Below are 13,756 nucleotides of genomic sequence, written 5' to 3'. Positions count from 1 at the left end.
CGACAAAAGCAAAACTCCATCTCAAAAAAAAAAAAAAAAAGACCAATAAGCCTTCCTCTTTACATGTTGCTTTTGACATTAGCAAACTGGTGATTAAAAAACAACATGGGTGGCTCCTATTTGTAATTCCAGCACTTTGAGAAGCTGAGACGGGAGAATAGCTTGAGGCCAGGAGTTCAATACTAGCCAGGGCAACATAGTGAGACCCCATCTTTACAAAAGATACAAAAATTAGCCAGGCATGGTGGTGCACCTGTAGTCCCAGCTACTCCGGAGGCTGAAGTGGGAGGATCTGTTGAGCCTGGGAGGTAGAAGTTGCAGGAGCTGAGATCGTGCCACTGCACTCCAGCCTGGGCAACAGAGTGAGACCCTGTCTCTAAAAAGAAAACAAAACAACTTGGACAGTGGAAGGGGAAAAAAGTCCCTCAAGCAGCCAAAATTGTACTAGAGGGACTCCCAGAAGCCAAGCGTTTAACTTGTTTATTGACCCCTCTATTTGGAGCCTATCTGTACTTATTTTAAAAACAGATCTATCAAGCGTAGTTATTGGGTTTCCCAGCTCAGGTGGATTAGAAGTAGCAGATTAGAGGTGGGCTGGGTTTCTAGAGGTAAAGTACACCAGCAGAAGTTAGAAGTAAAAGCAAAGAGCCTAACAGAGAAAGAGAAATTCTTAAAACCAGACACAAGAACAGAAAATGCTCGGGCTGCTGAGAGAACAGGCCAAGCACCCTCCACGGCTACACACCTTTTCCACCTTATATGGCATGTTTCATAAGTGGGTGTTCCTAGTGATGGTTCTGATTTTTTTTTAAAGTCTAAATATGTTCAATGTTGTCTTAGAAGACAAAATATATTTTAGACAGACATTCCTCAGTGATGAGTAAGCCTCAGCTATCTGGAAAATTCATGCAGGCACCAGAGATCATTTCTGAGTAATTCAAGCTAACTGAGTTATGCTGGTTGAACCCTGCATGCCAATATCAGTTAAAGGCAGCACTCCAAAAGGGAAATATGAATCTCACTAAGCACTCACCCATTGTTGTTAACGACACTGGAACTGATAATCCTTCATAATACACAGATAAATCTATCAGGAGGATTTCCTTGCTTCCTGTGAAAGGAAGCACTCATTCAATGTGTCCTGTGAAATTCAGCCAGCTTTGGGAAGCTGGAGGAATACATATGGCCATGCTATCTGGGCAGAGACTAGACGTGGAAAGGAGGCTGGGCACGGTAGCTCACCCCTGTAATCCCAGCACTTTGGAAGGCAAAGGTGGGCAGATCACTTGAGCTCAGGCATTCAAGACCAGCCTGGGCAACACAGCAAAACCCCATCTCTACAAGAAATACAAAAATGAGCTGGGTGTGGTGGCACACACCTGTGGTCCCAGCTACTTGGGAGGCTAAGGTCGGAGGATTGCTTGAGCCCAGGAGTTTGAGGCTGCAATGAGCTGTGATTGTGCCACTGCACTCCAGGCTGAATAACAGAATGAGACCCTGTCTCAAAACTAAAAAATAAAAGATACTAAAAAAGATGGGGAAAAGGAAGGACAGGCATAAAAGCAAGTTATAAGCTACTCTCTTAACTACACAAGTGGAAAGTTAAGCTGAGGTTGCCGGGAGTTGACTGGAGCCAGAGAAGACAGACCTATAGGAGCACACAATTGGAGTCACCCTCCGTGGTAGCCTGTACGTCTTACATGGATCAGCTTTCGTGGGGCCCTTCTACTCCATCTGGGGAAGGACATCAGATCTGTGGTTCTTGTATACTGCTCAGTTTCATCTCAGCCTTTTGGAGATCATTGCAATTCCCAGTTCCTTGTTTAAAAATGTCTACAGAATTGGCTCAGTGCGGTGGCTCATACCTGTAATCCTAGCACTTTGGGAGACTGAGACGGGTAGATCACCTGAGGTCAGGAGTTTGAGACCATCTTGACCAACATGGTAAAACCTCGTCTCTACTAAAAATACAAAAAAAAAAAAAAAAAAAAATTAGCTGGATGTGGTGGCAGGCACCCGTAGTCCCAGCTACTTGGAGGCTGAGGTAGGAAAATCACTTGAACCCAGGAGGCAGAGGTTGCAGTGAGTGGAGATTGCACCGTTGTGCTCCAGCCTGGGTGAGAGAGTAAGATTCCATCTCAAATAAATAAATAAATATAAAGTAAAATAAAATTAAATGTCTACTAAATTAAGCTGGTCCAGGAGTGACAGGGCTTCCATTTATTTGTCTGTCTTTCAACTGTGGGAGAAAAAAGATTTCTGTTGAGATACGGTAGTTTTGACACACAATATTTGGATTAATCTTGAGATAAAAAATCCTGTGCTCCAAATGTTTTAACATTTAATCATATATTTAAACAGGTTTGCTCCTAAGTCTCAAAATATGGAAAGGACCTCATGCGGCTAAATATTTTGATGACCAAGCTTTCTGGGAGGTAAGATTTATAAACCATTAATGTGATAGATTTTGATAGATTTTGCATGAACTTAAAAAGATACCTGGCTACATATGTTGACTTGGTGTTATGAGTAAAACAAAAACAAAAATGAAGGAAGGAGCATTGCAGGAGGAACTGGAGGAAGAACAAGGCCATGATATTCATGTGTGTGGGGGAGGGTGGTGGGGAGGTGGTGACAGTCACCATTTCCCTGATGCCTCAAATCATTCAGGGTCAGGGATAAGACAGATGCCACTGGCCACACTTCCCCCCGCATCTTGACATGCAGGTGACAACCCCACAATGCAAGAGCTGGAAGAAGCCTCAAGCTGTTTAATCCAACCCCTTTTTTGACAGATGCTGAGTAGAGACATGACTTATCAAGATCTTAACAGCCCACTGGGCACGGTGGCTCACACCTGTAATCTCAGCACTTTGGGAGGCCAAGGTGGGGAGATCACCTGAGGTCAAGAGTTCAAGACCAGCCTGGCTAACATGTCAAAACCCCATCTCTACTAAAAATACAAAAGTTAGCTGGGCATGGTGGCACATGCCTGTAATCCCAGTTATTCAGGAGGCTGAGGCAGGAGAATCGCTTGAAACCAGGAGGTAGAGGTTGTAGTGAGCCTAGATCGTGCCAGCCTGGGCAAGAAGAGCTGACACTCTGACTGGAAAAAAAAAAAAAAAGATCTTATAGTGTGTGAGTGTCCAGGCTGAGTCCTGAACACAGCTCCTGATAAATGATAACAAGCAGGCACAAAAAAATGTGTAGTACAGGAGTCTGAAGTCACTTAACAAAGGGACATAGAGCTCAAACAACCCAGCGGCTGCTGTCCCTGTGTTACACTGTAGCGTCTGTTGTAGTGACTGGGCTAGAGAGAAGGTAAAGAAGGTCGGGGCTCACTCCCTGTGCCCCCCAGCACCCCCTTTGACCCACACTCATAGTTCACTCAGCACTCTGATGTGTCCCCTTAGGCCATCCTCTAGTCAATGCTGTGGGGAGGCTGGACCAGCAGGGACCAGTATTGCCACAGCAAGTCGGGGCCGGCACTGGTCAGGCTACTGTCTGATGTTGTACTTTTGTGAGCGGCAGAGCCAAGATCAGAACCCGGGCCTTCTGAGTCCCAGGCCAATGCTTGCCCCACCCAGCATCCAAGGTGTTGCTCGCTGAAGGGACAAAGAAGCCACCTTTTTATGGGCCTGGACACCTGTGCCTGAGGGCCAAGCAGAGAGAAGCTGGGGAGAGACCCTGCCCCTTCTTTTCATTCTCCATTCTCTCCTTTCTCTTCTTCCTCCCCTTCGAATAGCTTTTTGAGGTGTAACTGGCCTACAATCAACTGTACATATTTAGGGCAGGTGTGGTTGCTCACACCTGTAATCCCAGCACTTTGGGAGGCCAAAGCAGCAGATTGCTTGAGGTCAGGAGTTTGAGACCAGCCTGGGCAACATGGTGAAACCCTGTCTCCACTAAAAATACAAAAATTAGCAGGTGTGGTGGCAGGTGCCTGTAATCCCAGCTACTAGGGAGGCTGAGGCAGGAGAATCCCTTGAACCAGGAAAACGGAGGTTGCAGTGAGCCGAAAGCCCGCCACTGCACTCCAGCCTGGGCGACAGAGCAAGACTTTATCTCAAAAACAAAACAATTGTACGTATTTAAAGTATATAATTTGATACATTTTAACATATTTATACACCCATGAGACCATCACCACCATCAAGACAAGAACCACCCCCCCACTCCCACACACTTCCTTCTGCTCATCCACAGGCAACCACCACTGAACTACTTTCTGTCACTATAGATAGTTTGCATATTCTGTAATTTTGTTTTGTTTGAGACAGGATTTCACTCTGTCACCCAGACTGTAGTGGCACAATCATGGCTCACTGTAGCCTCAACCTCCCCAGGCTCAGGTGATCCTCCCCCTCAGCCTCCCTAGTAGCTGGGACTACAGGTGTATGCCACCATGCCAGGCTAATTTCTGTATTTTTTGTAGAGATGAGGTTTCACCATATTGTCTAGGCTGGCCTCAAACTCCTGGGCTCAAGCAATCTTCCTGTCTTGGCCTCTCAAAGTGCTGGGATTAGAGGCATGAGTCACTATGCCCAGCCCTCTGTAATTGTATACAAAGGGAATCATGCAGCACCTACTCCCCTTTGTCTGGCTTCTTTTGTGCGGCATGATTATTCTGAGAATCATCCGTGTGTTGCGTGTAACTTACTTCCTCAACTTCTCTCTGCAGCCATCAGCTCCGGGCTTCTCTCAACAATCAGTCTCTCTTTGTCCCTTGCAAGCGTTCTTGCCCATTTAGCAAAATGAGGGTACTCTATCAAAAGGACTGAGAAAATTGGTTTAATCTATTCATTCATTCCTCAGGTATTTATTGAGTAACTGTTCTATACCAAGTACTATGCTAATCGACCAAGGATACCACAAACAGGACAAATCTCCAGCTCAACCACTTGAGTCACAATAAATATTTGCTGTATAGGTCAGGCTCAGTGGCACACACTTATAATCCCAGCACTTTGGGAGGCCGAGAGGAGAGGATCTCTTGAGCCCAGGAGGTCAAGGATGCAGAGAACTGTGAACACAACACTGCACTCCAGCCTGGGTGACAGAGTGAGAGTGTGTCTCTGAATAGGAAATCCGAGGAACCTCATCTAACACTAGTCACTGCAGCAACAGGTGAACTAGAACGAGTGTGCATTTGGAATGAGGAAACTTGATGTTAGCCATCATTCTGTAATGTAATGCATTATGTAATATAATGTATTATGTATTAGTGTATTATGTATTAGGTCGAGGCAAGTTCCTCGACCTCTCTCACTGGTAAAATAAGAGTAGTAATCTTTGTTCTACCTCAGTGGGTTGTTTTAAAGATCAAGTGAGGTGGCTGGGTGCTGTGGCTCACGCCTGTAATCCCAGCATTTTGGAAAGCCAAGGTGGGAATATCACAAGGTCAGGAGTTTGAGACCAGCGTGACCAACATGGTGAAACCCTGTGTCGACTAAAAATACAAAAAAAAAAAAATTAGTGAGCATGGTGGTGCGTTCCTGTAATCCCAGCTACTCAGGAGGCTGAGGCAGGAGAATCGCTTGAACCTGGGAGGTGGAGGTTGCAGTGAGCCCAGATCATGCTACTGCACTCCAGCCTGGGCCACAGAAGGAGAGTCCATCGAAAGAGAGAAAAAGAGAAAGAGAGAGAAGGAAGGAAGGAAGAAGGAAGGAAGAAGGAAGAAGGAAGGAAGGAAGGAAGGAAGGAAGGTAGGTAGGTCTGTAACAACATTCTGTGAAATGCAAACCACCACATGAATGTGGAAGTTTATTACTAGGGATTTAGCCAACCATGAAGGAATGTGTGAGCATAAGAGCTATCATATTGCAAGTCTACAGTTCCTGATTTGTGCTAGGCGCTTTTCCACATTACCTGATTTTATCCTCACAACAACCCTGCATAAAAGTATCTCAGACGGGCGTGGTGGCTCATGCCTGTAATCCCAACACTTCAGGAGGCGGAGGTGGGCAAATCACTCGAGGTCAGGAGTTCAAAACCAGCCTGGCCAACATGGTAAAACCCTGTCTCTACTAAAAATACAAAAAAATTAGCTGGGGTGGTGGTAGACACCTGTAATCCCAGCTACTCAGGAGGCTGAGGCAGGAAAATTGCTTGAGCTAGGAGCCAGAGGTTCCAGTGAGCTGAGATCATACCACAGCACTCCAGCCTGGGCAACAGAACAAGGCTCTGTCTCAAAAAAAAAAAAAAAAAAAAAAAAAAAATTAAGTATATCAATCTTGAAGATGATGAAATTGAGGCCTAGAGAGATTAAGTAACTTGCCCAAAATGACAGAACTAATGCATAGGACAGGAGAAATTTGAGTTAATGTCTTTTGGCTCCAAAGACACCCCACATATGTGTTGGGTACAGTTACTGGAGAAAAGTTATTCCACCCCCACCCCGCCCCCAGAAATCTTCTGACTTGTTTTCTTGCACTTGCATAGAACCATTTATTCAGCAGGATACCATTCTCAGCTTGCAGCTGAAAGCCAAATATCCATTAAAGAGGCAAGGATGCAGACTTGCAAAGCTGATAAATCCAGGGGTGATTTTTTTTTTTTTTTTTTTTTTTGCAAACCATCCAACAAGCCATTTTAAATGTTATTGAATACTCTTACTGCATTTCATAGAACTGACTGCCAGGGTTGGAAGGACATTAAAGCCAGCTTTAATGTCTGCTTCACTGGTGGCCAGACCACGCCTGGCACTTCCCGGGGGGGCACTCACCACTCCCCAAGGGCACCCATCTCATCCTTGGATGCTTTATTAAAATGCACTCATTCATGCGCTAATTCCTTCCACTACATGTATTACCTAATTTGTGACATTGTGTGACATGCCAGAGAGATAATTCTGAATAAAACATAGTCATGGGTCTCCAGGAGCCAGGTATGCTCCTCTCCTACCCTCCTGCAGTTTACAGTCATCCTCACCACATGCTTACATACAGAAATTGTTTATTTATTACCTTTTTTTTTTTTTTGAGACAAAGTTTCACTCTATAGCTCAGGCCGGAGTGCAGTGGTGTGATCTCACCTCACTGCAACCTCTGCCTCCCAGGTTCAAGCTGTTCTCCTGCCTCAGCCTCCCGAGTAGCTGGGACTACAGGCGTACACCACCACATCCAGCTAATTTTGGTAGTTTTAGAAGAGACGAGGTTTCACCACATGGGCCAGGCTGGTCTCAAACTCCTGACTCAGATGATCTGCCCAACTTGGCCTCCCAAGGTGCTGGGATTACAGGCATGAGCCACTGTGTCCAGCCAAATTCAGTTCATAACACAATTTTTTATGTGTCTTCTGCTTTCACTAAAAGAATAAACTGTTCCCTTCTTTATTTCAGTTTAATAAACCATGGATTTTATTTCATGCATTGCAAAGCATAAGGGCTCACTGATGTGCACTTTTTAAAACTAATTCCACGACCGGGAGTGGTGGCTCACAGCTGTAATTCTATCACTTTGGGAGGCTGAGGCAGGAGGATGGCTTGAGTCCAGGAGTTAGAGACCAGCCTGGGCAATGTGGTGAAACCTCGTCTCTTCTAAAACTCATCTCTACAAAAAATTAGCCCGGCATGGTGATGCATGCCTGTAGTCCCAGCTACTTGGGAGACTGAGGTGGGAGGATCACTTGAGCCCAGGAGGTAACCTGCAGTGAGCTGAGATCGTATCACTGCAGTCCAGCCTGGATGACAGAGCAAAATGCTGTCTCAAAATAAATGAATAAACAAAAATTTAAAAAGTAAGATTAGGCCGGGCGCAGTGGCTCACGCCTGTAATCCCAGCACTTTGGGAGGCTGAGGCGGGTGGATCACGAGGTTAAGAGATCGAGACCATCCTGGTCAACATGGTGAAACCCCGTCTCTACTAAAAATGCAAAAATTAGCTGGGCGTGGTGGTGTTCGCCTGTAGTCCCAGCTACTCGGGAGGCTGAGGCAGGAGAATTGCTTGAACCCAGGAGGCGGAGGTTGTGGTGAGCCGAGATCACGCCATTGCACTCCAGCCTGGGTAACAAGAGCAAAACTCCGTCTCAAAGAAAAAAAAAAAGTAAGATTAATTCCACAATTAACCTTTATGAAGTCAAGCAATAACTTTTTTTAAGAGTGTCCCATGGTCAAACCCCTGTTCTGAGTATTGTGGGGAGGACAGAGAAACTGGGGGTTTAACGACTTGGGAAGACTGGGTCTTTCTATGTGCACAGCTCTGTCTGTTAAAGACTAAACAAGTGGTGCCAAGCGCAGCGGCTCACACCTGTAAGCCCAGTGCTTTGAGAGGCTGCGGCAGGAGGAATGCTTGATCCCAGGAGTTTGAGGCTGCAGTGAGCTGATTGCACCACTGCACTCCAGCCTGGGTGAGAGTGACACCCTGGTTCGAAAAGTAAAATGGCTGGGCATGGTGGCTCACACCAGTAATCCCAGCACTTTGGGAGGCTGAGGAGGGCAGATCACTTAAGTCAGGAGTTCAAGACCAGCCTAGTCAACATGGTGAAACCCGAGCTCTACCAAAAATATAAAATATTAGCCAGGTATGGTGGCGTGCGACTTAATTCCAGCTACTTGGAAGGCTGAGGCAGAAGAATCACTTCAACCCAGGAGGCAGAGGTTGCAGTGAGCCAGCCTGGGAGACAAAGTGAGACTCTGTCTCAAAAAATATATATAAATAGATAAAATGTAAAATACAAAACAAATAATCCTGGCCAGAGCTGCTAGAATGAGGGGAGGGAGAGATCATGGGGAGGCTGGGGAGAAGGGAACTGGAGTTGGGTTGGATTTGGCTAAGCAGCAGGAAGTGCAAGGCATTCCAAGCAAGGGGGAGAGCATCTGCAGGAACAGAAGCAGCATGAGCAGCCTGGCTCCACAGCATGGGAAAAGGCTGGAAGGTGGCGAGAGCCACTTCAATTTTATCCTTGAGGCAAATGGGATGCTCCCAAAGGGTTGAGTGGGGAAGCAATGCCTAAAATGAAAGTTTGAAGGTGAAGTAGAATGATAGGATTAAGCATGTAGGCCGGATTCTGAAATAACTGCAATGTGCTGAACAGCATCCATTGGCTTCTGAATGACTATTTGCAGTTTATTTTTAAAAATTATTTTGTTGCCAAGAAATATAAACACTACTGTTTTGGTAAAAAAATAATAATAATATGTGTTAAGAGTTCCTCTTGCTGTTTTATGCAAAGTTTTTAAAGCCTACCCTTGTCACACTGGTATCACCCCTACTTCTGATTTCAAATAAATGTTCTAGAGACACAGCAAGGGTCTAGCAAATCCTTGTTCAACAACACGAGGAGAGCCAGCTTTTAAAATAAAGTAGGAAAACAGGCCAGGTGCGGTGGCTCACGCCTGTAATCCCAGCACTTTGGGAAGCCAAGGTGGGCAGATCACTTGAGGTCAGGAGTTCAAGACCAGCTTGGCCAACATGGTGAAACCCCTGTCTCTACTAAAAACACAAAAATTACTAGGCGTGGTGGCCCACACCAGAAGTCCCAGCTATTCAGGAGGTTGAGGCAGGAAAATGACTTGATCCCGGGAGGCAGAGGTCACAGTGAGCCTAGATCTCGCCACTGCACTCCAGCCTGGGTGACAGAGGGATACTCTGTCTCAGGAAAAAAAAAAATTAGCTGGGGCAGGGTGCGGTGGCTCATGCCTGTAATCCCAGTGCTTTGGGAGGCCGAGGCGGGAAATTACAAGGTCAGAGGTTCGAGACCAGCCTGGCCAATGTGGTGAAACCCTGTCTCTACTAAAAATACAAAAAATTAGCCGGGCATGGTGGCAGGTGCCTGTGACCCCAGCTACTCGGGAGGCTGAGGCAGAAGAATCGCTTGAACTTGGGAGGCAGAGGTTGTAGTGAGCTGAGACATGCCACTGAACTCCAGTCTAGGCAACAGAGTGAGAGTCCATCTCAAAAAATAAAAAATTAGCTGAATGTGGTGGCACACACCTGTAATCCCAGCTACTTGGGAAGCTGAGGCAGAATTACTTGAACCCCAGGAGAAGGGGAGGTTGCAGTGAGTTAAGATTATACCACTGCACTCCAGCCTGGGCGACAGAGTGACTGAGACTCTGCCTCAAAAAATATATATTAAAAAAAGTAAAATAGGGAAGCACATCAGCAGCCTGCCAGCAGACTCCCCAGCCTTGGTGAGGCCCAGTGTTCTGGGAGGCAGATCCGAATTCTAGGCCTAGTTCACCCACTGGCAGGCTGGTGCCCTTGGGCAGGTCACTTCTCTGGGGCTCAGTTTCTTCATCTATAAAATGGGATCAAGGCCGGGCACGGTGGCTCAAGCCTGTAATCCCAGCACGTTGGGAGGCCAAGGCAGGTGCATCATGAGGTCAAGAGATCGAGACCATCCTGGTCAACATGGTGAAACCCCATCGCTACTAAAAATACAAAAAATTAGCTGGGCATGGTGGCGTGTGCCTGTAATCCCAGCTACTCAGGAGGCCGAGGCAGAATTGCCTGAACCCAGGAGGTGGAGGTTGCGGTGAGCCGAGATCGTGCCATTGCACTCCAGCCTGGGTAACAAGAGCGAAACTCTGTCCCCAAAAAAAAAAAAAAAAAAAAAAAAAAAAAAAATGGGATCAAATCCCATCTTCTAAGAGTTTGTGCTCCGGAGTCAGACAGATCTGGGTTCTACCACTGCCAGCTCTGTCATCTCATAGCTTCAGTCTCGCCATCTCTGACATGGAGATATTAACAATAACTCCTCACTGTGTTGTTAGGGTTTAAAGGAGATAATGTATGTGAAATGTTAGCAAAACACTCTATTAGCTACCCTGATTTCCAGTTTCAGAGCTCTGAGGTCCAGGTTTATGCCACATGCAGTGAACTTGTATGACGGGCTGTGGTGTGATACCACTTCAGAACTCAGGGTCTGCACAGCTTGTAGAAGGCCAAAGGAGACCTAAGAACTCTGTTCAAACACTTGGAAGACTGGTATGGAGGCTGGGCATGGTGGCTCACACCTGTAATCCCAGCAGTTTGGGAGGCTGAGGTGGGCGGATCACCTGAGGTCGGGAGTTCAAGACCAGCCGGACCAATGTGGTGAAACCCTGTCTCTACTAAAAAATACAAAAATTGGCTGGGCTTGGTGGCTGAGGCAAGAGAATTGCTTGAACCCAGGAGGTGGAGGTTGTAGTGAGCGGAGATCACACCACTGCACTCCAGCCTGGGAGAGAAGAACAAAACTCCATCTCAAAAAAAAAAAAGACTGGCATGTAGAAGAAAACTGTTTTCTCTACGCTTCTCCAAAGAATTTAACCAGACCCAGGAGAGGTGCAGTATGAATTTCTAACAATCTCAACTGTCTGCCAAATGGAATGAGCTACTTCATACGGCAGTAGTGAGTCCCCTGTCTCTGGAGGCATTCAAACAAAAGCCAGATGGCCATTTATCAATGATCCATGTAAAATGCTATACAAAATAAAACCTATCTAAGATCTCTTCCAATTCAGATTATATTAAAGAACTTCTAAAGTCTTTGTGATGAGACATATTTAGGCTAAGTTTCAAGAGATCAAGCCAAAATCGGTATGTGGGTTCATCTGTGATAAAAATGTTTGTTTTGCTTTTACAGTTTCCTCATTTGGCTGTTGGATTTTAAGCAAAAGTACCCAAGAAAAACAAGGCCTGTTCAAAAACAAGGCGGCTTCCTTTTGCTGGTGCCGGCTCTGTGAGAAACACTCATGACAACAAAGTCTCCTTATGTACAATGAAACAAGGTCAAAGACAGATTTGATATTAAAAAATAAGACTAAAAACTTGTTTAAGAGTCAATTTAATAACAATTTAAAATATATCTGTAGTTTCATTAAGATGATGCTATTGATATTTTCTTGGTTACAGACACATTATTAAAGTTTTGGGTAAATTTTATTGACACTTCTTAAGATTCTTTCTCATGCTTAATAGAGTGTGCTACCTAGTTAACTCTTGTCTACATTAGCAAAGCAGATAATACAAAACAGGAAAAGTAAGAATTCACTGATACTTAGTCCTTGTGGGAATCGTGCTTTTATCCCAGCAGTTTTACACGGTAGCTGGCGTTCCCTGAGCATATTCTGAATTGCACTGTAGGGAGAGGTTGTGCTCAGTTGTAAGGTGGGGGGATACACTGCCTCAGGATTAAAAAACTAGTTCTGTGACCTTGAGGAAGTCATTTAAATTTCCATGGTCTGGGTTCCCCTCCTGTGTAAAAAGAGAAGGTGGAGTTCAACCTCTAGGATCTTCTCCAATTTTCACATTTTATGGATCTTTGTAGAAAAAACATCAGGAGGCCGGGCGTGGTGGCTCACGCCTGTAGTCCCAGTACTTTGGGAGGCCGAGGTGGGCAGAATGCCTGAGCTCAGGAGTTCGAGACCAGCCTTTGCAATATGGTGAAACCCTGTCTCTACTAAAATACAAAAAGTTAGCTGGGTGTGACAGCTTGTGCCTGTAGTCCCAGCTACTTGGGAGGCTGAGGCAGGAGAACTGCTTGAACCTGGGAGGCAGAGGTTGCAGTGAGCTGAGATCAGGCCAGGCCACTGCACTCCAGTCTAAGTGAGAGAGAGAGACTCCGTCTCCAAAAAAAAAAAAAGAAAAGAAAAAACATCAGGGCCCGGCGCGGTGGCTCACACCTGTAATCCCAGCACTTTGGGAGGCAGAGGCGGGTGGATCACGAGGTCAAGAGATCGAGACCATCCTGGTCAACATGGTGAAACCCTGTCTCTACTAAAAATATAAAAAATTAGCCGGGAATGGTGGCGCATGCCTGTAATCCCAGCTACTCAGGAGGCTGAGGCAGGAGAATTGCTTGAACCCAGGAGGTGGAGGTTGTGGTGAGCCGAGATCGCGTCATTGCACCCCAGCCTGGGTAACAAGAGTGAAACTCCGTCTCAAAAAAAAAAAAAAAAAAAAAAGAAAAAAGAAAAAACATCAGGAGTTCATGTGGGATGACAGCAAGTCATTTCTTTGAGAAGAATCTTGATCGCCAAGCAATATTCACAACATACAGTCAGATAACGATGGCTAACATGGAAAAGAGACCCACACATTTAAATCACCCAGCAAATATTTCAAAGGGCTAACTGTAGCACATTTTTTGAAAGACACGTCAACCTCTGGATACACTGAAGAATGTATCCCACCTTGCAGAGGTGGGAAGCCTGTGGGGCCCACAGAGTTCTGAAGAGGCCTCGGGAGACTACGAGAGCTCCTGGTAGCTAATGCTTGTCATTCTAGTTGACTTTGCTGGTCTATTAGGCTAGTGGTTCAGTATGCAGATGAAATGAAACATGGAACCCAGTTTATTATCAGAACAACTACCAAGAAATGGGCCCCTGTGTAAGACTGGACTGTCAAATCCCTGTCCCTTTCCTCTTTCCTTCAACAATGGGTGTGGAGTGACTGCATCCGACCAGAACCACGTGTCATGGCTGAGTCACATCCTCCTGCCCTTGGAATGAGAGCTCCCCACGGAAGAGCTCCCTACGGAAGGGACGTGGGGAGCCTAGACCATAGTGCGTCTCTTTTCCAACACATCCACTCACCCCTGGCATGTGCCACTTACACTACGTGTTCACAGAATTTTTTGTAAAAGTAAATACCAATTATAGTGAGGAAGAATTTTGACCATGAAATATTTTAAAAACAAACAAAAGCTTCTATTTCATATACCATTTGACACAGAAGAGCCCACATGTGAATAAAAACACATTAAATCTTCAGAGCACTTCCACTGTGGTTTTGGACCTCAGGTATGACAAATACTTACACTGACAAATCCA

General features: G+C 45.7%; 1 protein-coding gene across 5 annotated transcripts in view; it reads left to right on the top strand.

Annotated features, from left to right (window-relative positions):
• The window catches only part of LOC105708522 (RH-like protein), a 57,920-nt gene extending 46,053 nt beyond the window's left edge, over positions 1-11,867 (top strand). For 3 of the 5 annotated variants that reach the window (XM_021668413.2, XM_012440009.2, XM_021668414.2), the window contains 2 exons: positions 2,362-2,435; positions 11,569-11,692. In XM_021668413.2, the coding sequence (XP_021524088.2) occupies positions 2,362-2,435; positions 11,569-11,595 (101 nt within the window). In that variant the 3' untranslated portion in view covers positions 11,596-11,692. Of the gene's footprint in view, positions 1-2,361; positions 2,436-11,201; positions 11,210-11,568 lie in introns of all 5 variants that reach the window. The other 2 variants (XM_064363490.1, XM_064363491.1) reach the window with 2 other exon arrangements.
• Positions 11,868-13,756: the final 1,889 nt, after the last annotated feature.

This window comes from Aotus nancymaae, unplaced genomic scaffold (assembly GCF_030222135.1).
Source record: "Aotus nancymaae isolate 86718 unplaced genomic scaffold, 86718_ANA_hifiasm-v0.15.2.pri h1tg000053l, whole genome shotgun sequence".
In the NCBI taxonomy this organism is placed as follows: Eukaryota; Metazoa; Chordata; class Mammalia; order Primates; family Aotidae; genus Aotus; species Aotus nancymaae.
This window is presented reverse-complemented; position numbering and strand designations above follow the sequence as displayed.